Source organism: Phycodurus eques, chromosome 22, assembly GCF_024500275.1.
Source record: "Phycodurus eques isolate BA_2022a chromosome 22, UOR_Pequ_1.1, whole genome shotgun sequence".
Taxonomy (NCBI): Eukaryota; Metazoa; Chordata; class Actinopteri; order Syngnathiformes; family Syngnathidae; genus Phycodurus; species Phycodurus eques.
This window is the reverse complement of record NC_084546.1, coordinates 2,248,084-2,273,526: the sequence shown is the minus strand read 5'-3', so window position 1 is coordinate 2,273,526 and position 25,443 is coordinate 2,248,084. Positions and strand designations below refer to the sequence as shown.

Here is a 25,443-nt window from a genome sequence, read left to right as displayed (position 1 = left end):
GCCTCAAGTTCACGTGGTAAAACACGAGATGAGTGTGGCATTCAGTCCACGCCGGTTCTCCATCTCAAGGTGCGTCGCAGGTGCGTGTAGACGCCGTCGAATGCGAATAGCGTGCAGCGCGCGAGTTGCGTGGTCCAACTCCCGGCGTCCGCCATCCAACCCACCAGGCGGCCCGCGAAGGCCCCGAAGACCGCGACGTAGTGGGCCAACAATGCCAGGCTTCGACCCAGCTGCCTGCCGCGGCTGACAATCAGCTTGACTGCCTGGTCGTGCCCCGGCATTATTGCATTATTATTCTTGTTCACCTAAAAAAGAAAATAAATTGTTGGCTGTGTCATTCACTCATTCCCTTCTATCACTCTATAGGCAGCTAGTGAACCATTTTTCAAAATAGAGGCCACTCCCAGTTGAAGTTCACTGTCAAACTGAACATAAAACATAGAGAATTACATGTGTATTTAGAACAACTACATAACTTTGCTTTGGATACGTCTGTTCTAACCAACAATGCAAAACACTATAGATGTCCAATTTAATCAAAGCAAAAATGTGGCAAAAACTGTTGAATTTTTTACATAATTATGTCAATACTGTATGTTTTTATAAAGTTTTATAAAGTCAGAGTACTATTTTCCTGATCAAAAACACAAATGTTGCCTGGGGGAGGCTGGAATGCATTAATGGCATTTCCATTCATTTTAATGGGGAAATAAAATTTGAGCGAATTAAATTAACGAATTAAAATCGTATCTCAAGACGTCGCTTGAGATACTCACTGTGGCGGTCCCTTGAGTTGTGGAATTGACTGACGTCCCCTACGCGTCGTCCAATCAGCGCCGAGTAAATTTTGTTTCCGGGAGAGTTTGGTGATGTGGCTCTGCTTGGAAATTCATCCGAGGAGATCTAGCCGATAAACAGACCCCCAAAGATCCACCGGGAAGCACTCATACAGGTGAGTCGAAGGTCCTTGTATTGTCAAACGTTACCGCTTAGCAGGCTCCATAAATAGCCGTCACACTCGACGGACGTTTACCCCGCCGGAGAGGATTTAAAGGGTCGCTCCTAATTTGCGAGCGTTAGCTAGCTAGCTCAGTAGCGTCGTCGCGGAAACTATCGTAAACAAAAGATTCCCAGCCGACTCCCTGCAAGTTAACCCGGCTTGTAACGTCGCCAAATGTCCACCGCCCTCTCAGGGGGTCAGTGTTCAGCGACTAGGTTTAATTTCGCAATAGCTATCGCGAATCGTCGCTGTGGACGAACGTAGTGACGCAGCCGCAGTGGACAGTGGACGATGGGCTCGGGAAAAGTCGGTTGTTTCCGGCTCGGAAGTCTTGATTTAGGGATCGCAGTCAATGTGCGCAGGAATAGTGAAAGTAACCTAACCCTACTTAGAGAATAATGTGTGATGCAGTTCTTGCGCCGTCACATTTAATGAGTTTATAAGGATAGCACTGATAAGCATTTGGTTGTGTGATACATTTGGAATGCCCCTTTCCAGACTAATAAACCTGTGTTGTTGTCTGCACAAATCAAACCATGCACCACTTACTTACATTTACGCCCCAATCCCTTGTGCAGTGCCATCCTTATGTTCAGCCGCCTGGCTACAGTCCTCCAGGAGCTCTCTGGAGAGGAGGGTCAAGATGGAGAGACACAGGTGAGACGGGGGGGAAAAATGTTTTGAATAATTATTTTAAGTTAAACTATTGCTCTGAGTATTCTTTAACTAAAACAGTGTTTATTTTTCACAAGGAGGGTGAGTTAACGCCTCAGCTACCTGCCGACGCAGGCCAGACTCCTGCAGAGTCTGAGGCCCACGAGGAGGCCATGGAGCGTCTAGCCTACCTGGAGCAGCTGGTGGTGCAGCTGAAGGAGCTCATCTATGACAAGGACACCAAGCTGGCTGGCAAAGATGCACTGCTCAAGGTTGAACACTTTTAATAGTTGTGCATGATGAAAAATATAATCAGAATGCTGGAATGTTTTGTTTTTCTTCCTCGCAGAATGAAAGGGAGACAAGTGAGGCTCGCTTTACTAAACTCAAACTACAGGCCAAAGCCAAGATAAGCTCCCTATGCAAGCAGATTGATGATTTGAAGGGACAAGAAGGAGCAATTGTAAGTCGCTCTGAATCAAATACACCTCGCTGTCTGTATGGAACATAATCAAATGTCTTTTTTGTTGACACCAGAGCCCTGACAGCTCTTTTTCAAGAGATGTGGTCATGGAGGGTGACCTACAAGAGCAACAAAGTAAGCTGCGTGAGGAGGAGGCCAACAGTGCCGAGCTGCGAGTACGACTCCAGGTTGCCGAGAAGCTGCTGGAGGAAAAGGAGGCCGCCCACGCTGAGCAGCTGAAGCTCCTCCAGGCAGTGGTGTGCGACAAGGACGTGCGCTTCCAGGAGCAGATTCAGAAACATGAAGAGGAGCTGTTGAGGGCCACCTCACAATCGTCCAAAGATAGCGAGCTGCAGCAGGTGCGAGATCTGACGCTCAACAATTAAGACACATATAAGTGGTGCTAATCTTCGCCCATGGCGTCATGTAGGCACTCCACGTGGCCCAGCGGCGGTGTGAAGAGCTCGAGGAGACCTTGAAATCCAGCTCACAAGTGTTGGAAATGCTGCAGCAGGAAGTCAACAGTGCGGATCAACAAAAACAGGTGCAGATTCTTCAATCCATTTTTGAACTTATCCAGAAAATGTCTTCTTCAACACAATCTTGTTATTTTTATGCCCAGATCCTGACTGCTCAGTTCCGACAAATGGAAGGGGAGCTGGCCGAAGCACTCAAGCAAAGGCAGGAGTGGGCCCAGCGGTCCAGCAAAGCTGACATGGCCCTCCAAGAAGTCCTGCAGCGAGCAAAAGAGGACACGGCGAGGCACGAAAGCAAGCTATCCTCCCTGAGCGAGGCGGCTAGCGTCAACATGGAGAAAGAGAAGACAGAAGTTTCCAGGCTGGAAAGAGAGATGGCTTTCATGAACGAGACCGCCCAAGCGTCTCGTGATGCGTCAGAGAAAGACAAGTTGGAAATATCTCGCCTCGAAAAGGAGCTCATGTCTTTGAGAGAGGCCGAGTCAGAAGTCGTCCAGGCCAGTCGGAGTAACCTTCAGGAGACAAAATCACAATTAGACAAGCTGGAGCGAGAGCTAGCTTGTCTTGTAGAGGGGCAGGAAGAGGCCCGGAAAAAGAGCGAGATCTTGGCTGAGATTTGGAGGCATTTACAACCTCTCACCCTCAGAGATGTACAGGCATCGGAGGACATTATGGTCCCAGGTGACCTTTCGCTTGTTCTGGACACTGTGCTGTCTATTGAGACACAGCTGACTAAGCTGAAAGATGATCACAGGGAGAGTGAGGAATGTTGTGTTGAGCTCAGGCACACTATGGAGGCTCTGCAAGGTGAGTAAGACGATTGCTTCTTCCAAATGTTGTTTTTTCTTAAAATGACACATTTCATCATTTCTTTCCAGAACAACTGGACAGAACCATCATCGAGAAGGAGGACTCCGTCGCCAAGGTTCAGCAGCTGCAGCAGCAGATCGAGTCGGTGAGCGTTCATAACAAGGTTTTATCTGCAAAGTCAGACAAGATGTGACAGAATCCAGGTCATAGACTTGAAGTGAGCCCTCTAAACTAATCCCTTGTGCACTGATCCATTCTTATGACCCACTCTCTAATCTGACCTTCAGATCACTGCACTGATGTTGATGCTTCTGATTAGACAGGCAGGTCAAATACCTAAAATCTTGTATTATTTTTCCTCTTGGTTAGAATTCTGAAAGGGATTCAGGGGACCCACAAGCAGAAGTATCTTCTGAAGCTGACAGAGGTACAAAAGTTTGTTTTAAATGAAGGACTTGAAAAGTACTGTTAGCAATTTTCTTTATTTGGATTGGATCTTTGTTGATTTTTCATAGCGACCGTATTGACATTGGAGCAACAGCTGTCGGAAAAAGACGATGAGCTGAGCGTCTTGCGGGAACGTCTACGAGTGGCCGAAGAGCAGAGCACCGGGAATGTTGCGTCGGCTCAAAATGTTGACCAACCTCCAGGCCAGGTTGAAATTGATGACACAGGAGATAATTCTGCAACGCCTCCTGACTGCCTGGAGGACACCCAAGAAGAGGAGACCACCTTGGTCGCTCAGGTCACGTCCGTCCTCTCCATTTCCGCAGACAACGAGAGCAGCCCGGAGTTCATGGAACATCAGGAATCCCCCGAAGAGTCCAAAGGGACTTCCTCTGATGAGATGGTCACCAGCACTGATTCTGAGGTGGCTCACAGCAGCTGGACCCTTCTCGAAGCTGTGAACCAGGATGGTCGCCAGGAGTGGCCGTCGGTCATGCAGGACCTTGGCCATCTACAGTCATGGGAGACCACGAGCATGGAGCAGGAAAACTCCACAATTTCACTCACATCCTCCTCTGTCATAATCCAAGAGACTGTTGCAGTTCACATCACTCAGGACGGTGCCTCCACTGAAATTGCTCCCACAGGCCTCTTTGCTGGGGCCTTGGCGGAGGAGCTTCAGAAGAAGTACAGTGAACATCTGGCTGAGCTACAAACTCTCAGAGAGGTGGCTGCAGAGTCTCAGGAGAAGAGCAAGAGTGTGGAAGAAGAAACACAAAGAATTACTGCTGAGAAGGAAGAGGTAGCGTCTCGGGCCAGTCACTTAGAAGAGGAGCTCAAGTCTGCCACAGAGGGACTACAGAGTCTTTCCCAGCAGAGCAGCTCTGTGGCAGAGAAGCACAATGCTGAATTGTGCCTCCTAGAAGAACAAATCAACATTCTGTCCAGTGACAGCAACGCTAAGGAGCAGAAGATCCAAGCTCTACAGGCTGATTTGGAAATGGCTCGCCAAACCCTCTCCGAGCAGGAGAGTCGGGCCCTGATGTTGAGTGCACAGCTGGAAGACGGAGAGCTCAGATCCTCCCAGCTAGAGAGGAAGCTTCAAGATATGGAGAACGGCATGTTGGAACAGTCGCAGATGTCAGCTCTTGACAGTGACTCTTTGTCCAAGAAGGATTCTGAGATCTGTGAGCTGCAGCTCCGCCTCAGCCAGAAAGAACAAAAGATCACAGAGCGCGACGAAAGCATGTCTGCGAAACTCAGCCAAGCAGAAGAGGAACTAGTCTTGGTCCACAGTGAAGTCAACAAACTGAAGAAGCAGCTGATAGAGCTTCAGCAGTTAAGAGAAGAGACATCTACTTCTGTGAATGAGGAACTCGTGAGTTTACGCAAGTCCAAAGAGGAGTTTGAAACCCAGCTGGTAAACACAAGAAAGAAGTTGCAGGTTGTGCTCGTGCAACGGAAAGAGCTCATGAAGAAGGTTGCTGATCTGGAGATGGGGGCAAAGCACAATGCAGAAAAAGAAGAAACGGCAGCATTTGAAAGACCTTCTGAGGTTGAAAAATCTTTAGCTGAAGAGATGGAGGCCAAACTAGCGGAGCTCCAGCAAACATTGAGGTCCAAAGACGAAGCAATTGAGAATCTTCAGTGCAAGATTAGCGAACAGGAGCAACTTCTGTCTGAAACACTTGCACTGAACAGAGAGCTGAACAAGCAAGCTGAAAGCTTCCAACAAGCCGACACTGACTCCGACAACATCTCGTTACGATCCCAAGTGGCCTCCTTGGAAACAGAGTGTGAAACCCTGAAGAAGAAAGTCGTGGAGGCCCAAGAATCTCGCAAGGAGAGCATCCGCAAAGCCAAAGAGAAAGAAAGGCGCCATCGGGATCAGCTGAAGCAGCAGGAGGAGGAATACAGTGAGCTGATGGGACGTTTTGAGGTGCAGAGTGACGAGCGTGTGGTTCTTATCACAAAAGTGAGGGAACTAGAAGATAAAATGAGCCCTCGGGGAGAGGAGCTGCTTCCTCTGGAGAGCAAGGACTTGGTCTCAAAAATTGAGAAGACCTCAGCAAATGACTGGGTCCAAGAAGACTGGGTGGATTTTGCAACATCTGAGACGGATTCTGGGCAACCTGAATCTGGTGTTCAGGGACAGCTACTGACCGAGCCGTCAGAGGTTCCCTCTGCTCAAATGGAGGAACCCTTGAAAGCTCTCAGAGAAGAGATCCAGACTATCCGGATGGCAAACTCTGTGCTTGAGAACAAGCTTCAGGAAACTCAGACCAGTCTGTTCCAGAAGGAGAATGAATTGCAAGACGTTAGCAAGGAGCTACAAGCCCTCAGAGAAAATGAAAGACAGATTGGAGCCCTTTCTGATGAAATTAATGATCTGAGAGAAAAGTACCGACAAGCAGAGTCTTGTGCCGAGGCCTTGAAAGCAGAAATGGAAACGGCAAGCACCGCAGCATCTTGTCAGTCCACCGGCTCCATAGCTGCACTTCAAGCTGAAGTGGAGGATTTCAAACTATTCCTGGACAATAAGAACCATGAGATCACTGAGCTAAGCCAGCAGCTCTGTGAGCAAAACACCCTCATACTCTCAATGCAGGACACGGTGGGCCAGAAGGATCAGCAAATAGCCTCCTTGGAGGAGAAGCTCAACCTGGAACGGGACAAAAGCAAGAATTTGGAGGTTGAGGTTCCGCAAAGGCGGGAGGAGGAGGACAGCGAAGCCAAGCTCCAGCAGCTTCAGCGTAAGCTTCAGGCGGCCCTGATCTCTCGCAAGGAAGTGTTGAAAGAAAACAAAACCCAGAAGGAACAGCTGTCTTTGAGTGACACCCTCATAGCTGAACTGCAGCAGAAGATGCACGTGGCGCAAGATGAGCTGGAGAAGCTTAGAGTAGAACGTACGAGGCTAATTGACGAGGTGGACCGCATTTTGCTAGAAAACCAAAGCTTGGGCTCATCCTGCGAGAGCCTCAAGCTGGCAATGGAAGCCATAGCAAGCGAGAAAGACTCCTGTAGAAGAGAAGGCGAGCTGGCCAAAGAGGAGGCTGCTAGGATGTGCAAAGAATGGGAGGAGAAGGTACATGCCATGAAGGATGAGTATGAAACCCTGTTGCTCTCCTACGAAAACGTGAGTGACGAAGCTGAGCGTGTCCGGCGAGTCCTGGAGGCTGCCAGGCAGGAGAGACAGGAGCTCGCTGCCAAAGTGAGGGCCAGTGAAGCCTCGAGGCAGGAAGCCGAAATGCAGGCCGAGGAGGCACAGAAAGAAGTGGAATTGGTGAAAGACAAAATGAGAAAGTTTGTGAAAGCCAAGCAGCAAAAGATCCTGGAATTGGAGGAAGAGACAGAAAAACTTCGTGAGGGGCAGGCGAAAGAACTAATCAAATCAGAGGATGAAGCTCAAATCACTGAGCTAAACAGACTTCGGGAGGAACTGCAGACTTTGAAAGCAGAGTTGGACACTGCAGTGGCGGAAAGAGATGCTTTAGCACAGAAGATTGAACAACTGAAGGGACGATTTGAAGCCCACACCACTCCCCTCGCAGGGGAGGTTCAGCACTCAGATCCAGTCGTGACGGAGACAGAGATGGTTGAGCCCAAAGAAACCCCAGTGGAGAGTCCTGATGGCCACATAAGTTCAACATCTGCTTTAGTTGTAGGATCAGAACCCACAAGGGAAGAAGTTTTGTTCGAGGACAAAATAAAGGAGATGGAGGTTGCTCTTACTTCAGAAAGGGAACGCTGGGTGGAGAGAGAGGCTGAACTGAAGGCTGGACTGGCCTCTCTCCAGCGGGATCTCCAGGAGAGCAACAAGAGGGCGAGCCTGACGACCTCCTTGGAAGAATGTCTGCAGGAGAGCAAAGAGCGAGAAAAGTCTCTGATTGAGGAGGGCTCTAAACGGGAGGTTCAGTTCAAGGAACTCCTCAGAAACTTGGAAAATGAGAAAGACAACCTGGAGGAGCGTCTGATGAACCAGCTAGCCCAGCTAAACGGTAGCATTGCAGGCTACCAGCAGGAGGTGGCAGACCACCGTGAGCACCTTGGTGAACTTAAGCGGGAGGTGGAGAAGTTGGAGAGGGAGCGGGGTGACCTTGAAGCCGAGGCTCGGGCCCAAATGGACCGAGCTTCCCGACTGGAAGAGGGCATGAGGCAAGCCCAGAGGCACAGGGCTGAAGCCGAAGCAGAGACTGGGAAGCAGAGGGAGCTGGAGCAGCAGCTGAGGTCTGCTAAGATGGCCAAACAAGGCAGCCAGAGCAGAGCAGGTCAGCTAGAGGAACTTCTAAGGGAGAAGCAGCTGGAGGTCCGTCAGCTCCAGAAGGACAGCATTCAGTACCAAGAGAGGATCAGTGAGCTGGGAGTAGAAGCAAAGGCCCTGCAGCTGGGCCACAATGAGCTCTGCAAGAACCTTGAGCAGGCCCGAGAGGAGACTTCAAAAGACTTGGAGGACCTGAAGAGAACCGAATCAGAATTAGCAAGCTGTAAATCCAATTTGAATGAGGCAAAGGAGCAGTTAAGCCAGGTCATATTAGAGAAAACAACTTTGGAACAGAACGTCCAACAGAAGGAAGCTCTTTGGAAAGCTGAAGCAGAGCAAACCCTGGACTCAGTCCGATTCAGATTAGGAGCTGAATTAAAGGAAATGGAGCTGAGACTGGAGGAGGTTTACAGTGAACGGGGCAAAGAAGAAGAAGCCACACTGGAGGCCAGAGAGGCGGCGGAGGCGGCTGACAGACGAGCGCAGGAAATGCAGGCCCGTCTTGATGAGTCTCTCGCCAGGCTCGCTGCCTTCTCGCGCTGCATGTCGTCTCTGCAGGATGACAGGGACAGAGTTCTGGACGAAGCCCGGCAGTGGGAGACACGTTTTAATGACACTCTGCTTGGCAAGGAGGCTGAGGTTCGTGACAAGGAAACCAGGGCCAAGGAGCTGGCAGATAAACTTCACAAAGAATCTTCTCTCAAAGAAGAACTCCAGCTCTTAGTGGACAGGTAGGTCACAATTGTGTCTTTTATGGTTCCCACAGGTGCTTGAAATTCTTGAATTTTACGTTACAGGTTAGAAAAAGCAGACAAGGAGCGGCAGCTGAAATTGGATGAGGTAGAGAAGAACTTAAACGAGAGCCGAGCTGAGGTGGAGAGGGAGCACACGGAGCTCCTGAAAACCACAGCCGAGTTGCAGTCAGCACAAACCGAAGTGCGGCTTCTCAGGGGCGAGGTGGAAAGCCACAATCAGAGAGCATGCGCTCTGGAGGAGGCCGTGGTTCGGCTGCAGGAGGACGTCGGCAGGGCCCGAGCGGACCTGCGGGAGAGGGAGGTGGACGATCGCCGTCTGTGCCTGACCTTGGAGCGGCTGGAAGCGGACTTGCACACCTCCAAGGCATTGACGGAGAGCCTGCAGGTGGAGTTACACGAGAAGGAGAAGAGGGAAGTGGAAATGCTGGCTGAGAAGGAGCAAGCTGTTGCACAGGTAAGAACATTAAAAGATCTCATTCTGCCCCCTGTGAGTGCCTGGAGACTTTGTCCTCATTTGTCGCATTTGTCCTCACAGGCTGCGGAGGAGGCGCGCAAGGAGTCGGAGGGCAGGGCGTGTGATGCCGAGGAAGAGTTGGAGCGCAGGCGAGGGGGGCTGCGAGACGTTGAGGAGAAACTGCGACAGGTTGAGGAGGAGAGCGACAGCCTGCGAACCAAACTCGACTCGTTTACGAAGGCCATGGGCTCCTTGCAAGACGACCGAGACCGAGTGCTCAACATGTACAAGCAGCTGGAGGAGAAACACCTCCAGGTCATGGTGGACAAAGATGCTGTGATCCAGGAGGCAGCGAGTGAGAGCAACAGTCTCAAGGAGGAGCTGCGTTCTCTGCTGGTCCAGAGGGACGACCTGTACGCTGAGAAGGCCAAACTGTCCGCTCAGCTCCACGGCTACCGTGACGAACTCAAGCAGGTTCTCAGCATGAAGGACTCCCAGCACAAACAACTCCTCGCCGCCCAGCGTGATCGCATCGCCTCTTTGGAGAAGGAACGTGATGACTTGGAGAGCGCAGTGAAGAGCGTTGGTGAGTCAGAGGCTGTCAGAGTGGAGCAGGTGACGCCGTTGCAAGCCATCAACGCTCCTGGAGCTGAGGTGGAGAAGCTGAGGGAGCAGCTGAAGGCTGCCCGAGAGCAAGTGCAAGCTCTGGAGGAGAATCTTCTCAAGGAGAGGGAGGAGCACAAGAGGGAGACCAAAGAACTCTCAGACCTGCGCTGGGAGGGAGGCCTGATGCGCACAGAGTCCGAGAGCGCTCAGGAGAGGGTGGCCGAGCTGGCCCGGGACCTGCTGGCTGTCGAACAGAAGCTCCTGGAGGAGAAGGAGCTCGTGGCGCAGCTCAGGGCAGAGAACCAGTCGTTCGCCAAGGCAATGGCCTCCCTTCAGGACAGCAAGGACCAGGCGGAAAACAAAGTCCACCAGCTCAGCCTCAAGCTGGAAGAGGCCAGAAAAGTCGTGAACCCTTCTGCAGGCTCCACTGGAGAAGTGTGGAGCCTGAAGAACGCCCTGCAAGCTCTGCAGAATGACCGTGAGAGACTGGTGAGTCATGCCTTTCTCCAGTGGCACTCTAAGGTATTTCTCTGAATAATTCTGGCCTTTCCTGGCAGCTGGAGCAGCTTCAAGCGCAGACGTCAGAGCTGCAGACCAACAAGTCGGAGCTGGCTCGTCTGGGAGCGGGAGAGCTAATCAAAGTCAGCCAGGAGCTCTTTGAGGAGAAAAACAAGAACACGCATATGGCCAGCATTGTTGTGGAGATGGAAAACATGGCGGGGAGGGACAAGCAGGAAATAGACTCACTCAGGTGAGACCTACAAACAACACGAACGTATCAGTTTACGTGTGTATCGTTGTTGATGGTGATGTTGGTGTGCATTATTTCCTTCCAGACTGGAACGCTTGGACTGGATGGCCCAAGCCGAGCAGCTGAAGCAGCAGACTCTTAGCGCCTTGTCCGAGCGCGACCGGCAGCTGAGACAGCTCACTGCCATGTTGGAGGAAGCCCACGCACACAAGCCCAAACGCCAGAAGGAACACTACCACAGAGAGGTCAACAAAAATACACCTGCACCATTCAATGAAAAAGAAAATCCCAGTGGGATCATTTCAGCCTTTGCAAATTACCATGACCTGAATGACTTAGAATCTTCACAGACATTAAAAAAAAAAAAGATAAATAAAAATGCCGGAACAAAGCGGAAATGTTTTTTTTTTTTGTTTAATTATGTATTTATTTATTTTAATTACATTATTTGAGTTCAAGTCAAATTCATGGAAAAATTTTTTTTACTTCTCCCCCTATCGAAATCTGAAAATTTTAAGTCATTATTGACAGTATCCTTTCTGGCTTTCATCCTTATGAATGCAGTTTTGTTAATGTTTAAAGTGAATTAAAATGTCTTAAAAACAGCGATAAATATACTATTGTTGTTTAATAAAATAAAATAGAAATAATGCATGTATAATACTATTTATTTTAATGGAATAAATATGAAATGAAAATGAATAATATATCTAACTAGTTTTATATATTTTAATTAAATGAACTGAATATGACAAAATAAATATACTGCATCATACCTATATTAATTACATATACATTTTAATAATATACATATACATGTTTTGTATATGTATTTACACCCCTCCACTAAATTTCAATACTTTGTCGTTTTGTTCTAAACAACAAGAATGACTTTTTTTTTAATAGACCTAATAAATTATTTCATTTCAATTGCTCCCTACCAGGCCTCACAGGAAGTGGACAGCGCTCCAGGTGCTCCTCAGCAGAGGAGCAGCCTGCAGGAGGTGCACGTTTCCCAGGCCGAGTTTTCGCAGCTGCAGCGGAGGTACGGCAGGGGTCGTCTACATCGGTGTTTTGCAAACTTTATAGAGCCAAGGCACATACAGTGGGTACGGAAAGTATTCAGACCCCCTTAAATGTTTCACTATTTGTTATATTGCAGCCATTTGCTAAAATAATTTAAGTTCATGTTTTTCCTCATAAATGTACACACAGCACCCCATATTGACAGAAAAATAAACGGAATTGTTGAAATTTTTACAGATTAAAAAAGAAAAACTGAAATATCACACAGCCATAACTATTCAGACCCTTTGTTGTGACACACATAGTTAACTCAAGTGCTGTCAGTTTCTTCTGATCAGCCTTGAAATGGTTCTACACCTTCATTGGAGTCCAGCTGTGTTTGATGAACTGATTGGACTTGATGAGGAAAGCCACACACCTGTCTATAGAAGACCTTACAGCTCACAGTTCACGTCAGAGCAAATGAGAATCATGAGGTCAAAGGAGAATTGGCAAGGCACAGATCTGGCCAAGTTTACAAAAACTATTCTGCTGCACTTAAGGTTCCTAAAATCACAGTGGCCTCCATAATCCTTAAATGGAAGACGTTTGGGACGACCGGAACCCTTCCTAGTGCTGGCCGTCCGGCCAAACTGAGGAATCTGGGGAGAAGAGCCTTGGTGAGCGAGGCAAAGAAGAAAATGAATGTGGCCAAGTACAGGGATATCCTGGACGAAAACCTTCTCCAGAGTGCTCAGGACCTCAGACTCGGCCGAAGGTTTACCTTCCAACAAGACAATGACCCTAAGCACACAGCTAAAATCCCAAAGGAGTGGCTTCAGAACAACTCCGTGACTGTTCTTGAATGGCCCAGCCAGAACCCTAACTTAACCCAATTGAGCATCTCTGGAGAGACCTGAAAATGGCTGTTCACCATCCAACCTGAAAGAACTGGAGAGGATCTGCAAGGAGGAATGGCAGAGGATCCCCAAATCCAGGTGTGAAAAACTTGTTGGATCATTCCTTAAAAGACTCATGGCTGTATTACCTCAAAGGGCTGCTTCTACTAAATACTGAGCAAAGGGTCTGAATACTTATGGCTGTGTCATATTTCAGCTTTTGTTTTTTAATAAATCTGCAAAGATTTCAACAATTCAGTTTGTTTTTGGTCAATATGTGTAATGAGGAAAAAAATTTACTTAAATTATTTTAGCAAATGGCTGCAATATAACAAAGAGTTAAACATTTAAGGGGTCTGAATACTTTCCGTACCCACTGTATTTTACATTAGAAAAATCTCACGGTGCACCACTAAACAAAAATGCGACAAAATCTGGGTCCGTTAAATTGAACACAAAATAGTCTGTTGTCTGAATGGCAACAGGTGGAAGCACGGGTTAATTGACCTCTAGTGGAAGAGCTTTGCCTGTTTCTATAAATCGCTGCCAAAGATGAACAAAAATACATTTGTAGTTAATAAATAAATCCTTTGGGAGCAATTAAGTGAAATTGGTTGACGTGGTCAAGAATGACTATCTTTTTCATGTGGTCCTTTAAGACTAGAGGAAGAGACTCAGCAGAGGCTGGTGGCCGAGGAGCAGCTGATGGAGGCGCAGGATCGATTCAGGCGGTATAAGAGAAGGCAAAATGGGGACGGGTGAAGTCTTGTAATGTCCGCTTATGTTATTTTTTAATACTCTGTCACAGCCAAGCCACAAGGGAGGATCACTCAGAGACGGCCGTTTTCATCGAGTCGCCTGAAGGCAGCGTCACACGCGTGAGTCGCCACTCGAGTCAAGTCATGTGACTCTTGACCCCCACTTCTGTAACTCCATCTTTCTCCCCCCTTAGACCCGTCGCGGCACCACCGGCTTGTTGCGGGCGCTGCGCTCGGGCATGTGCTGGCGCCGTCGCACGCCGCTGCTGCTGGGTGTCTACCTGCTGAGCGTGCATGTGCTGCTGCTGTTGTGTGTGGGCGGCTTCCTGTGACACCTTTAAACGGTTCCCACACACAAGTATTGCACTTTCGCTACCCTTACACGCGCGTGCACTCACTTGCCACTTTATTAGGAACCACCCCCCTCTTGATCACTTAACAGTCCTGCAATAACTGCCACCGTCCCCATCACTATCCCTATCGTCCACGCTAGGTGTAACTAATAAATTGGCCAGCGAGTGTGGCCATTTTGAGGGAGCTACTGTTAGTTTTTAACGTATTAGTTGAGAGGGCATGAAAGGAAAATCTTATGCATCCAAATACAAATTATTATATACATATTTATATACCAAAGGTGGTTTGAGGTTCATATTGTGCAGTTTGCCGTCCGCACACTTGCTGTTGTGATCACAAAAACTGAGTGTGGTGCAATTTACCAATCATTCCGTTCAGCATTCTCCCCAAAAAACACACTTTTCCATAATATTCTCTGTTCACTAATGTTGATAATTGATTCCAAATGAGATGAGCTGCTAGCGGTCTACATTCCATCCCATCATAAAATACTGTGATTTTGTCAAATTTATCATTAGTTGAAATGGTTCTGTCCTTTCTCTCGTGCTTTCATCATTCCTGTTGGACAAGTACACTGTATGAAACGGTTTTAAAGGGCTGCATAGAGGAAAAAAATAACATGCTTTTCTGTTACTTCCCTACAAAAATAACCCATTTTCGGAAGGGTGGGTGTAGGGTATCCTTGTTATTGCTGATATATTCAAGCGTTTTGAATAAAAGGGTATTTTTAGTGGGAGATGGAGTCGGTTTCAGTGTAGTTTTTATTTATTTCACTTCAAAAGAAAAACAAAGAAATCACGCTAAATACTTAGTTTTGCTGGTGTTTTGTTCCTTTTTATTGCCTGATACAACTAAATGTACATTTGTTTGAAGGAACAGCAAAAACAGGTCATAATAGTTTTAAGAACACTAAGTGTGACTCATTTTGGGAAGGGGGCGCACAAGGTATCCTTGTCGTTTTTGCTGACTTATCCGTGTTTTGAATAAAAATATATTTTTAGTGGGAACTGGAGTCTCTTTGTTTCAGTGGAGTCGTTTTTCTTTATTTCACCCCAAAAAGAAGAGAAAAACATAACTGTCCGTGTAAATTTGTTTAGATTTAGTTGTATCGTATTTTGTTATTCTGCTCTCAAGTGTTCATATTCGGTATTGCAGTACATCATTAAAGTAGAAAAGTTTTGTGACAGAATGTGAATGCAGCGTTGCCGATCCATTTTCTTCAGTCTAAAAACTGCGTTATTTTTTTAGGATGACCATGCTTTAAATATGTCGTGTCTATATTAATATATACTTTATTATTATTTTTTTTTTTACAATATATTATTCGCAACCGCTCGTACACGCGCCTCTGCTCGTGCGCGCGTACCGTTTGTGGCGTAACATCGAGTGAGACGCGGAAATCTATTGGCAAGTGACGAACGGAAAAGGTAATGTGAACTTTCCTTTTTCATTTTATGTTTTTACATGTTTACATGTTTGATTGATTTTTATTTTTTTACCCACAATGCATATGCATGTAAAAGTAATGTTGATTAACATGGGGAGGGTTAACTTTAAAGCCAGTGACAACAATGGCTATGACAACATAATGTGGGCTACCAACATGTTTAAATGTGCTAATTTATTAATATTAGATGATAACATGAGAAAAGCAATAAACAAGCTCAGTATTTTTTTGTATTGTTGAATACCAGGTAGCTTTCCCCCCCCCCCCCCCCCCCTCATGTATTTATTTTTTTTCATTTTGGGGAAATTAAACTTGTGCATGCACTTTTTTTTTTTTTCCATCTTCCTGATAAAGTTAAGAAAATGTGAATCAGTTACTGTGTGCACCTTATTCCTGCAGATGTGGAAGTCAGTGGTGGGCCACAATGTGAGCATGAAGGTGGCTGCAGAAGGCGACGACTGGGAGACGGACCCAGACTTTGAGGTACTGAAGACTTCCTGCCTGCGTGGGTGCAAGTTATGCATTGACGCAAACACTTCCTGTTTCAGAATAATGTGTCGGAGCAGGAGCAGAGGTGGGGGGCCAAGACCATTGAAGGTTCTGGCCGCAAAGAGCCCATCAGGTAAGTGAAGGTGTCGTGCATGTCCACTACTACACTTACTGTTTTCTGTGCTTACACATGTCACATGGGATTGTGTAGATACAGGAAGAGGAAGTGAGAGCAGAGCCAGTTATCGCCTAATAAGGAATTTAACATGAGATTACACCAACCATACTGCATTAGAGAGGACGGAGGGTCGCCAGCACTATTAGGACTATGACACCAAGCTCTGATGGCCAGTGTGGTGGCGAGGATGCAAATTACTCCTCTGAACCTTGTCGCAAATAGCCAAAGTCTACGAGTAATTTACACTCCCCCCAATAAGTTTTATGCTTCGCTGTAATTGCGTAAGGGGAAAAATGACTACTTTTGTCCAAATGAAGCTCCTCAATTTACTCAAATAGTTCCTTGACGCTGATGCTACCATTAGGCCTCAGATTTTGACTGTATCATAACCGTGAGCAAAAATATAGTGCTATCACCGTATTGCGGTACCAGCTCTAATGGTATGTAAAAAGAAAATGAACAATTGCATTTTTCAAAATCCAATCCAAATGTAGTAGAACAATAAACATACTTGTTTCTCAGATGAGTCCCTACTTCTCTGCGCTTCTTCACCTTGTGAAGTAACAAAAAAAAAAAAAAACACACCAGAACAGCACTGTGACAAATTTGAGCCAAGTCTATACATATGTTCATTTTAAATGCAAAAGTGCCACCTAAATCACATCTTGATGACACTTACAATGTGATTTTGTTTACAGCATTGCAGAGCTGAGGCACAAAGTTGCAGCAGAGCACGAGCAGGTGAAACATCAGAAGACTCCCAAAGCGTCGTATGGTTACGGAGGGAAGTTCGGCGTGGAGACGGACCGCATGGACAAGGTGTGGTTGACACCCTAAGGCTCATATTGCTGTCAAAAGTGAACCAAATTAGCATTTTGCAGGTGGCGGTGGGACACGACTACGTGGCCCAAGTGCAACAGCACAGTTCCCAGAAAGATGCGGCGAAGGGGTTCGGGGGAAAGTTTGGCGTAGAGAAAGATCGTCTTGATAAGGTGAGAGGACAAGTGTCAATGTTTTATACTTATTGAATGCAACTTCCTGTCTGCACTTGTTATGCTTAGATTTGCAAAAGCTGTTTTGCAAACTTTTTATATTTTCAGTATTTTATTTATTTTTTTGGTAATTTGAAAAATATGTATTTAAGATTATATTAATGTTAAAAGAACGATACAAATATTTTTTTTGGAAACCTACCTTTTTGTAAATGTTTTTTTTAAATGTGGTAATTTCATTTGAAAAAATATATAACTAAATTACTGCCAAATGAATAATGAAAATAAGTTTTTGCAAACTGTACATTTTGTTTGCATTTTTTTGTAAGTTTTTAATGGGTTTTTTTCACACAGCATATATAAAATAATGCTTTCAATTATTTTTAAATTTATCTACTGTATGTATGTATTTCTTCATGAAAAAATATACAAAATAAAAAAATATATGAATAAAAGAATATGAATAAAATGAATAATAAGAATCCTTAATCCTGCTGTATCCAATACATAAATATTCTGTTATCTGTGCAGTCTGCTGTGGGTTTTGAGTATAAAGGTGAAGTCCAGAAGCATATGTCACAGAAAGGTGAGTCAAATAGAATTATTTAATATAAAAAGTTTCATTTCTCTTTCAGTGTGTCTCACATGTACATGTCATGTCCTTCCAGATTATTCCAAAGGCTTCGGGGGTAAATACGGCGTAGAGAAGGAGAAAGTGGACAAAGCCGCCATGGGCTACGACTACAAATGCCAAACGGAGAAGCATCAGTCGCAAAGAGGCGAGTGAACAATGCTGCTCGCATCGCGCTCATCGTGCTGAATGATAGCTCACGTTTTCTCCCTCTTCTGGCGGCAGATTATTCCAAAGGCTTCGGGGGCAAATACGGCGTTGAGAAGGAGAAAGTGGACAAAGCCGCCATGGGCTACGACTACAAATGCCAAACGGAGAAGCATCAGTCGCAAAGAGGCGGGTGAACAATGCTGCTCGCATCGCGCTCATCGTGCTGAATGATAGCTCACGTTTTCTCCCTCTTCTGGCGGCAGATTATTCCAAAGGCTTCGGGGGCAAATACGGCGTGGAGAAGGAGAAAGTGGACAAAGCCGCCGTGGGCTACGACTACAAATGCCAAACGGAGAAACACCAATCCCAAAAAGGTGACAGGACACAGACATAGAGGCACAAATACCGGTTCACAACATCGCGCTAATCCAGTGGAACATTTTCAGATTATTCCGCAGGCTTCGGAGGCCGATATGGTGTACAGTCGGAACGCATGGACAGGGTGAGTGAGCGAGTTAACATAATTGAAAAAAAAATACATTCAATTCAATTTACTACGCTTTGCTTTAACTAGATAACTAGGAAATGTATTTAAATAATTTGAATACTTTTTTTTTTCACTTTTACATATTATTTTTGCTACTTAAAAAAATCCTCTCGTTCAGTTTTTTTTGGGGGGGGGAATACATTATGAAATGGCCTGTGCAGTCTGCAGTGGGTTTATTATTTAGGTAAACGGTATGAAGATTAAGATGTCATAGCATTTTAAACACTTTAAATGAATATATCTTTTTCTTTTTTTTCAAGAGTGCAGTTGGCTTCTCAGAGATGGACCCCCCAGCTTCTGCGTATGAAAAGATGCAGCCAGTAGAGGCTTGTGAGTTCTTTATTGATGTATAAATGTATACAACAAAGTGGTTATCATTGACTGTGCATCTTATTCATGTATGTCACGCAGCCGGCGCCAGTGCGGGCAAACTGAAGGCTCGTTTCGAGAGCCTGGCCAAGGCCTCGGACGAGGAGAACAGGAGAAGAGGAGAAGAAGAGAAGAGCAGGAGAAAGGAGAGAGAGAAGAGAGAGCGACAGGAAGCAGAACGCATACAGCAGGTGACACCCCGCCCCCCCCCCACACACAAAAAAAACAAAAAAGGATTTTTAGTAACTCCAATGTGTTTGCTGTGCAGGAGCAGAAGAGCAGAGAGGACCACCACCATCCTGCAGATGTTCCAAAAGTGCTTGCAGGATGTGAAGAGCCACCGGAGATCTCCCAGAACATACCAGAAGAAGCAGAGGTCAGATGCTAACAAAACAGTAATGGTGCAACTTGTAATAGTAATACTTTGGTTGCTTTCTAAAAAGAATAATAATATTAAAAAAAAAGAAATGCAATTAAAATATTTATTACAACTTGCATTACTATTTTTGCTACTTTCTAAAAATGTTATAATATAAAAATGCTTAAATATATACATTTATTACAATTTGCATTACTTTTCCTGCTTTCTGAAAATGAGAAAAATATTTCAAAAAATATTTATAATAGTTCATATCAAGGGGTTATACTTCCTCTTTGTGAACACCCACTCAAGTTACCAAATTTGGTTCCCAGTTCCATACAGGCACTATGTGTCCTTTTCCCTTATGAAGCGCTCTCTAAATCAATTACACTTTTAATTCCGTCTTTAGTCGGAAACATTCGACGACGAGCCTCCTACTTTGCCTCGGCGCTCGGACTACTTCCTGCAAATGGACCTTCCTTTGCCACCCGTCGAGGAGGCGGAGGATGCCGACGTGTACAACCAAGTCGCAGCGGATGACGAAGGCGAAGAGTACGAGGAGTTGGCGCCGGCGCCCCCTGTGGTGGAGGTGGGAGGGGATGACTATGAGGAAGTTGGCCTGGCGCCCCCCGCAGCTTGGTCGGGTATGATATCAACACACATTTTAATTGTTGCGAGCAAAAATTAGCTAAAGTTTTTTAAATGTTTTATTTATATATATCCCAGCGCCGGACGACTATGAGAAGCTGTCAGGTGACATCCAAGCCGTAGCAATTTATGACTATCAAGGAGGTACTTTATTTCTGTCATTTTATTTATTTTTTAATCATATCTGCGTTCTGGTGATGTATTGGCTGACTTTCGCAGAGGACGTGGACGAGATCTCCTTCAATCCGGACGATGTCATCACCGACATCGAGATGATCGATGAGGGCTGGTGGAAGGGACGCTGCCACGGACGCACCGGCCTGTTTCCCGCCGTGTACGTCCAGCTCATCCAGTGAGACTGTGACGCCACCAACCATTGCAGGGTACATTCAATAAGACGTGTAAGCTTCTTTTGGGGGGCTGGACATAATAATCGACCATTTAAAATGTGTGAAATTGTTCATATATTCAGTCTTTACACGACACCGCTACTAGTTTGCAAGGTTAAGAATAAGGCTGTCCCGATCACATTTTTTTAGCACACAAGGCCATGTCACTTGATTTGGAGTGTCTGCTGATACAATACCTTAGCAAATGCATCAAGGAGAAAAAGAGAGCGCATCCAAATTGCCTTTTTTTTTTTTTAAACTTGAATAAAAGTATCCCAGCTGCTTTTCTGCCGCTTGTCTTTTTCACGTGACCACAGAAACTCAAAATGTTGGGCTTACATTGTGTTTAAGCGATTGCCTTTCCATTTGGCAATATCTTTGTACCTCCGGATTGTCTTCATCCGATACCGATCATCTAAAAATTACGTTTGGCCCGATTTCAGATTACATGATCGGGACAATTCTAGTTAACATGACATTAGCTATGGAAAGACCTCCATTATATATTATGTTTATACAATAATTCTGTCTTCCCAATTATTTGACAGAGTATATTTTATTTAAAAAAATTGTTACATCCTGCCTCCTTACAGTGTAAAAAGAAAAATGAAAATACTGAATATGTTGCAAAAAGTGTGTGATCTATGCTAAGAGTAGCATAAACAAAAATAATTTCAACCAATATTTTGGAGTGACTTTACTATGCCCATCCCTTTGTTTACCAACACCCATTCAATAAGTCTGTGGTCCAGGACTTTTATTGCAATTCTAAGCTTTTTATGATTTCAAAATGGGGACAATTGGTAAATCATTGTTTGTTGTTACATTGTTTGGATATATTTTACATGAAATTTAATCTTTTAAGCACACGAGTGAAGAAATCAAAATATACTTTGTGTCCAAAGTGTTGCTGCTGTTCCATCCCAATAAACAGAGCCTATGTTGCACATGGATGGAGTGATCTTCAGCAGAGTGTCTTTGGTTTCTTTGCTTTTCACCAGGCAATCCCCTTCTTCTTCTTGTTTGTTTTTCCTTTGCCGACCTTCTGTGCCATCCTCTTGGTCTTCAGCTTCTTGGCCTGTCGCTGGCTCATCCACACCGGATACTGTCCATGCTCATTCAGAAGTGTCTTCTTGTTGCGCTTGCTGTCCAAGTCCATGCCACCATCTGTGGCACAAGTGATAAAAATTTTTATTAATTGTGTATTTACAAAGTCAGCGTGAAGATGGACGACCTCGCTCACCGTCCTCTCCGTCTCCCGCCATGTTGACGTCGGGCTCCTTCTTGATCTTTTCGACCGGGACCACAGTGGCGATCTCCTGCATGTCGCTCATCACGGCATCCTCACCTTTCTTGCCCAGACTGAGGGCTAGTTTGAGGCGGGCCAGCTCCTTGGGGGCGTTCTTCTTCCTTTTCTCCGCTCGCATCTTCCTCTTCCACTTACTCCGCAAGCTTTTGGCCATTTTGTTCTGGAAAAAAAACACCAGTAACAAATTAAATCAGATCTCAGGCATGTACAGTGTATATGTTGTCAATATGATTAGGGGTGTGAAGCTAATGTATATGACGACAGTTCTAAAAAATATTACATGAAAACAAAACATTGCATGTTGTTAAGGTGACCACAATCTGTTAAATAACACTATATTCGTACAAATTCTATATTCTGTTTTTCTATGCTAAATGGGAGCAAAGGAAGCAAAAGCAAATCTAACGTCAGCTAGCTCGTTAGCTATATGTCTGATACGCTTTTTAAATAACTCAAAACAGACGTGAAAGTTCGCAATATTACAATCGCGACTCTAAATGACACAATGCGCTGTTCTAAAGAGAATATCTTACAGATTATGGATTTTATCCGCTGAAAGAAACGGGAAGGTACAGACACGTGTTTACAAATGGCAGAGGAGCTGCTTGAAGAAGCTGCCATTTGATTGGCCGCGCTAATGAGCTGAACATCGCCAGCTCTGAGTGGCTGTTTTGCCTGTGGAGGACGCGACCTTTCATTGGCTAATCGCTCCAGACCCGGAAGCTTCGGTAAACAAGATCCACCAGAAGGTTCATGTGTCCGAACAACGCTTCGGGTGCGCATAAATATATAATTAGCAACATATTACTGTTAAAAAAGGAAAGTAGAACAACGTCGGTAAATTTATACACGTGAGTTTACCTTATTGTATCATAACTTGTCAGTCATGACCAGCCCTGCGACGAGCGACGATTTTACGCCTGTTTTCAACGCTCCGCTGTCTTGCACTCAAACCAAACTGCTCGACATGTTGGAAGATGCCACAGAGCAACTGATGCTTTTTAAAGACTTCCACGCTACCTTTCATACCTGCGACAGAGGCCTAGATAGCCTCGCCCACGCAGAGGAAGAGGACGTGAGGTGACATGTTACGTTAAACCTTATTTTTCAAGTTACTTTTTATTTGCATGATTTGTTATCCACTCTAGTAGGGGTGATCTTAAGGCTGGCTTTTGCATCGTGGGGATTCAAGCTTTGGCTGAGCTCAACCAGTGGCCCGGTGTCCTTGCTTGGGTCCTTCAGCATTATGAGCATCAAGAGGATATACCAGCTAAAATAATGCAAATGTGGTGAGTAAATAAAAATAAAGTAAAAAGCAGTTTGTCCATGATGTCATTTGCGCAGTGCTTTTCATAGGCTTTGTCATCCTTTCTGGCAGCATTCTCCTCTACTCAAAAGTGGGCGAGCCGGCAGTGATGGAAGAGGCTTCCCGAGCGTGGCTGCACAGCCCGTCTAACCGCCGACTGGACGGGTATGGCACGGTGGCTGAGCTGTATCTGCTGCATGTCCTCGTGCCCCTTGGACACACTGATCAGGCCCGAGAACTGGTCGTTGGCGAGGTGGGGAGTGCCACGTTCACGGAAGAACAACGACAGACGGCGCTTGATATCATAAAAGAAGATGAGTGTGCGAAAAACGAGTCAGGTGCCAACGCAGATTGTGGGTTAAATGCTGATAATGCCTCGACGCAAGGTGGGAACTCATTTCGACTCATTAGAACTTTCTATAGATCAACGCTGAAAGCGGTCATTGTCACTTTCACAGGTTCCCTTCTCCATAAATTGGAGGCCCTGTTGAGGCTTTCCTACAGGAGGTTGACGTCTGCCTTTTCCGGATCCGTCCCATTCCATAAACTCTTCTTGGCTGCTCTCATTTTCTACATGCTTTTGGTACGCCTGGATCCAGGTAGGCATTTATATCGAAAGCAGGGGGCCCCCCAACTTCTGGACTGTGGCCCAGTACCGGCCTATTGGTCATTTGTGGTTGTCAGCAAGATTTTAATATCGATTCAAAAATAATAAGTAAAAACTGCAAAAAGACAAAAGTCACTAAAGATCTATTAAATTGAAATTTGCGAGGTGTTAGATTTGCTTGTGTTAGCCAAGAGTGTTTAATAATGAACAATATTGAGGTACTATTTAAAATATAGAGAATTTAACTTCAGGATTTCTGTGTATGCAATGCATCCAAGTTAATGCGGCTAAAATGACCAAAAACATATCAAGCTCTGACTTATTTGAGGTTTGTGTTTTATGGTAAGTCATCAAGCTTTTGCGGCATAGCTCCGCCACAGGCAATGACACAAATTTTAATGGTGCTCATTTTAGCTTTGCTAGTCTATCGAGTAAATGCGTTTCAAAATTGGTCCATGGAGTAGTCTGTCTTTGAGGACACCTGAAAATGACTGAAATTATCCAAAAATGGCCGTTTTGAACCCAAACGGCAGATCTCCTGTGTCCTTTCAGACATGGCTTCGTGAGACTTTTTTGTGGCTCTACTCACACCTACCCAATTTCATGTTACTAAGTGAAGCTGGCTACGGAGGCTGAATTTTAAAATAATCTGTGCATATTTGTGACCTCATCATTAAATACATTTATACTTTTGGACTTGTCTGCCCCGCAGGGCTTCCGTCTTCCTTCGTGTGGATTTCCAAACTTCATCAGCTACTCCAACAAATGTGGATCGTCATGGTGGCTCCGTATTATCAAGCTCGGAAAGAGTGAATGTGGACTTTCTCGTAATTTGATTTGCTTTTAACGTCATTCCACATTGGCTGGCAAAAGAGATAACTAAGTGTCTTACAGTATCAAAGGGATATTAAAGTGGATGCTGATGTATTATGTGTAATGGGATTATTTCATTCCAAAAAAAAACAGCACATGACTCCCATTTCGCTTCTATTAAAGCCTTCCTTCATCTCACACACACACACACACACACAATTCAAAGCCTGCTGCTTGGTGTTTTTCCTCCTCACGTCAATGTTTTTACACTTTTGGTAAGTACCTTTTCACTTATGATTATTCGATTCATGTAATGTGTCCCACTTATGTTGTATTTTGCTTTTTTCCCTAGCAAATGCACAAAAAAGAGGAAGCTGGGATGACTGAAGAAAGGTTGGCACCCTTGCATTCCCACCTTTTACATACTCAGTCATTAGTTTGACATTTTTATGCTTTATTAGTAACCACCAAAAAATAAAATAGAAGCAGTATTAATTTGCAGCAGTGTCATGTGCGTGTGTGTAGGTGGTGCTCAAGAGTCACCACATGTTCATGCTATGGTCCACATGGCTAGGAAGTTTACAAGATTGAAAGTAAACAGAAAAACATGGGTGACCGCGTCAAAAAGTCACTAAATGTAAAGCTAGTCGAAATGACAAACAATTTCTATTTTTAATTGTACTGAGATGACAGTTGTATATACTGTAGTAGTCATGTGCAACCCCAATTCCAATGAAGTTGGGACGTTGTGTTAAACATAAATAAAAACAGAATACAATGATTTGCAATTCATGTTCAACCTATATTTAATTGAATACACTACTAAGACAAGATATCTAATGTTCAAACTGAAAAACTTGATTGTTTTTTAGCAAATAATCATTAACTTCCAATTTTATGGCTGCAGCACGTTCCAGAAAGCTGGGACAGGTGGCAAAAAAGACTGAGAAAGTTGAGGAATGCTCATCTAACACCCGTTTGGAACATCCCACAGGTGAACGGGCTCATTGGGAAGCAGGTGGGTGCCATGATTGGGTAGAAAAAGGAGCTTCCCTGAATTCCTCTTTGTGAACAAGTGCGTGAGAAAATCGTCGAACAGTTTAAGGACAATGTTCCTCAACGTACAATTGCAAGGAATTTAGGGATTTCATCATCTACGGTCCATATTATCATCAAAAGGTTCAGAGAATCTGGAGAAATCATTGCATGGAAGCGGCAAGGCCGAAAACCAACATTGAATGCCCGTGACCTTCGATCCCTCAGGCGGTACTGCATCAAAAACCGACATCAGTGTGTAAAGGCTATCGCCACGTGGGCTCAGGAACACTTCAGAAAACCAATGTCAGTCAATACAGTTCGGCACTACATCCGTAAGAGCAACTTAAAGCTCTACTTTGCAAAGCAAAAGCCATTTATCAACAGCACCCAGAATGATTATTTCCTCAAAACAATCAAGTTGATCAGTTTGAACATTAAATATCTTGTCTTTGTAGTGTATTCAATTAAATATAGGT

The 25,443-nt window shown here is 45.0% G+C and overlaps 4 protein-coding genes across 5 annotated transcripts; 3 read left to right on the top strand and 1 right to left on the bottom strand.

The window, feature by feature from the left end:
- The first annotated feature begins 778 nt into the window (after positions 1-778).
- golgb1 (golgin B1) lies at positions 779-14,700 on the top strand. The gene is made up of 18 exons (XM_061667162.1): positions 779-952; positions 1,579-1,657; positions 1,753-1,926; positions 2,004-2,117; positions 2,192-2,476; positions 2,548-2,661; positions 2,740-3,400; positions 3,472-3,548; positions 3,773-3,830; positions 3,919-8,842; positions 8,909-9,320; positions 9,402-10,415; positions 10,484-10,677; positions 10,763-10,922; positions 11,622-11,722; positions 13,241-13,312; positions 13,390-13,459; positions 13,534-14,700. Exons 2-18 carry the CDS (start codon positions 1,589-1,591, stop codon positions 13,669-13,671), a joined length of 8,637 nt encoding a protein of 2,878 aa, XP_061523146.1. The 5' UTR covers positions 779-952; positions 1,579-1,588; the 3' UTR covers positions 13,672-14,700.
- Positions 14,701-15,038: 338 nt separating this feature from the next.
- Positions 15,039-20,841, top strand: hcls1 (hematopoietic cell-specific Lyn substrate 1). Its single transcript, XM_061667189.1, has 16 exons — positions 15,039-15,120; positions 15,540-15,623; positions 15,689-15,762; positions 16,506-16,626; positions 16,689-16,799; positions 17,331-17,385; positions 17,468-17,578; positions 17,656-17,766; positions 17,844-17,954; positions 18,027-18,082; positions 18,388-18,457; positions 18,539-18,687; positions 18,765-18,872; positions 19,267-19,501; positions 19,584-19,649; positions 19,725-20,841. The coding sequence occupies exons 2-16, from the start codon at positions 15,540-15,542 to the stop codon at positions 19,859-19,861; spliced, it is 1,599 nt and encodes a 532-aa protein (XP_061523173.1). The 5' UTR covers positions 15,039-15,120; the 3' UTR covers positions 19,862-20,841.
- Positions 20,635-21,832, bottom strand: llph (LLP homolog, long-term synaptic facilitation factor). Its single transcript, XM_061667220.1, has 3 exons — positions 21,737-21,832; positions 21,138-21,363; positions 20,635-21,061 (listed from the first exon to the last, which is right to left on the bottom strand). The coding sequence occupies exons 2-3, from the start codon at positions 21,355-21,357 to the stop codon at positions 20,889-20,891; spliced, it is 393 nt and encodes a 130-aa protein (XP_061523204.1). The 5' UTR covers positions 21,358-21,363; positions 21,737-21,832; the 3' UTR covers positions 20,635-20,888.
- On the top strand, positions 21,591-24,044 carry pex26 (peroxisomal biogenesis factor 26). 2 transcript variants are annotated; one of them, XM_061667205.1, is made up of 6 exons: positions 21,591-21,978; positions 22,088-22,283; positions 22,352-22,492; positions 22,582-22,895; positions 22,968-23,108; positions 23,829-24,044. In XM_061667205.1, the coding sequence occupies exons 1-6, from the start codon at positions 21,957-21,959 to the stop codon at positions 23,927-23,929; spliced, it is 915 nt and encodes a 304-aa protein (XP_061523189.1). In that variant the 5' UTR covers positions 21,591-21,956; the 3' UTR covers positions 23,930-24,044. The 2 variants fall into 2 exon arrangements, with proteins under 2 accessions (XP_061523189.1, XP_061523190.1); XM_061667206.1 differs by having other exon boundaries at positions 21,592-21,978; positions 22,355-22,492.
- Positions 24,045-25,443: the final 1,399 nt, after the last annotated feature.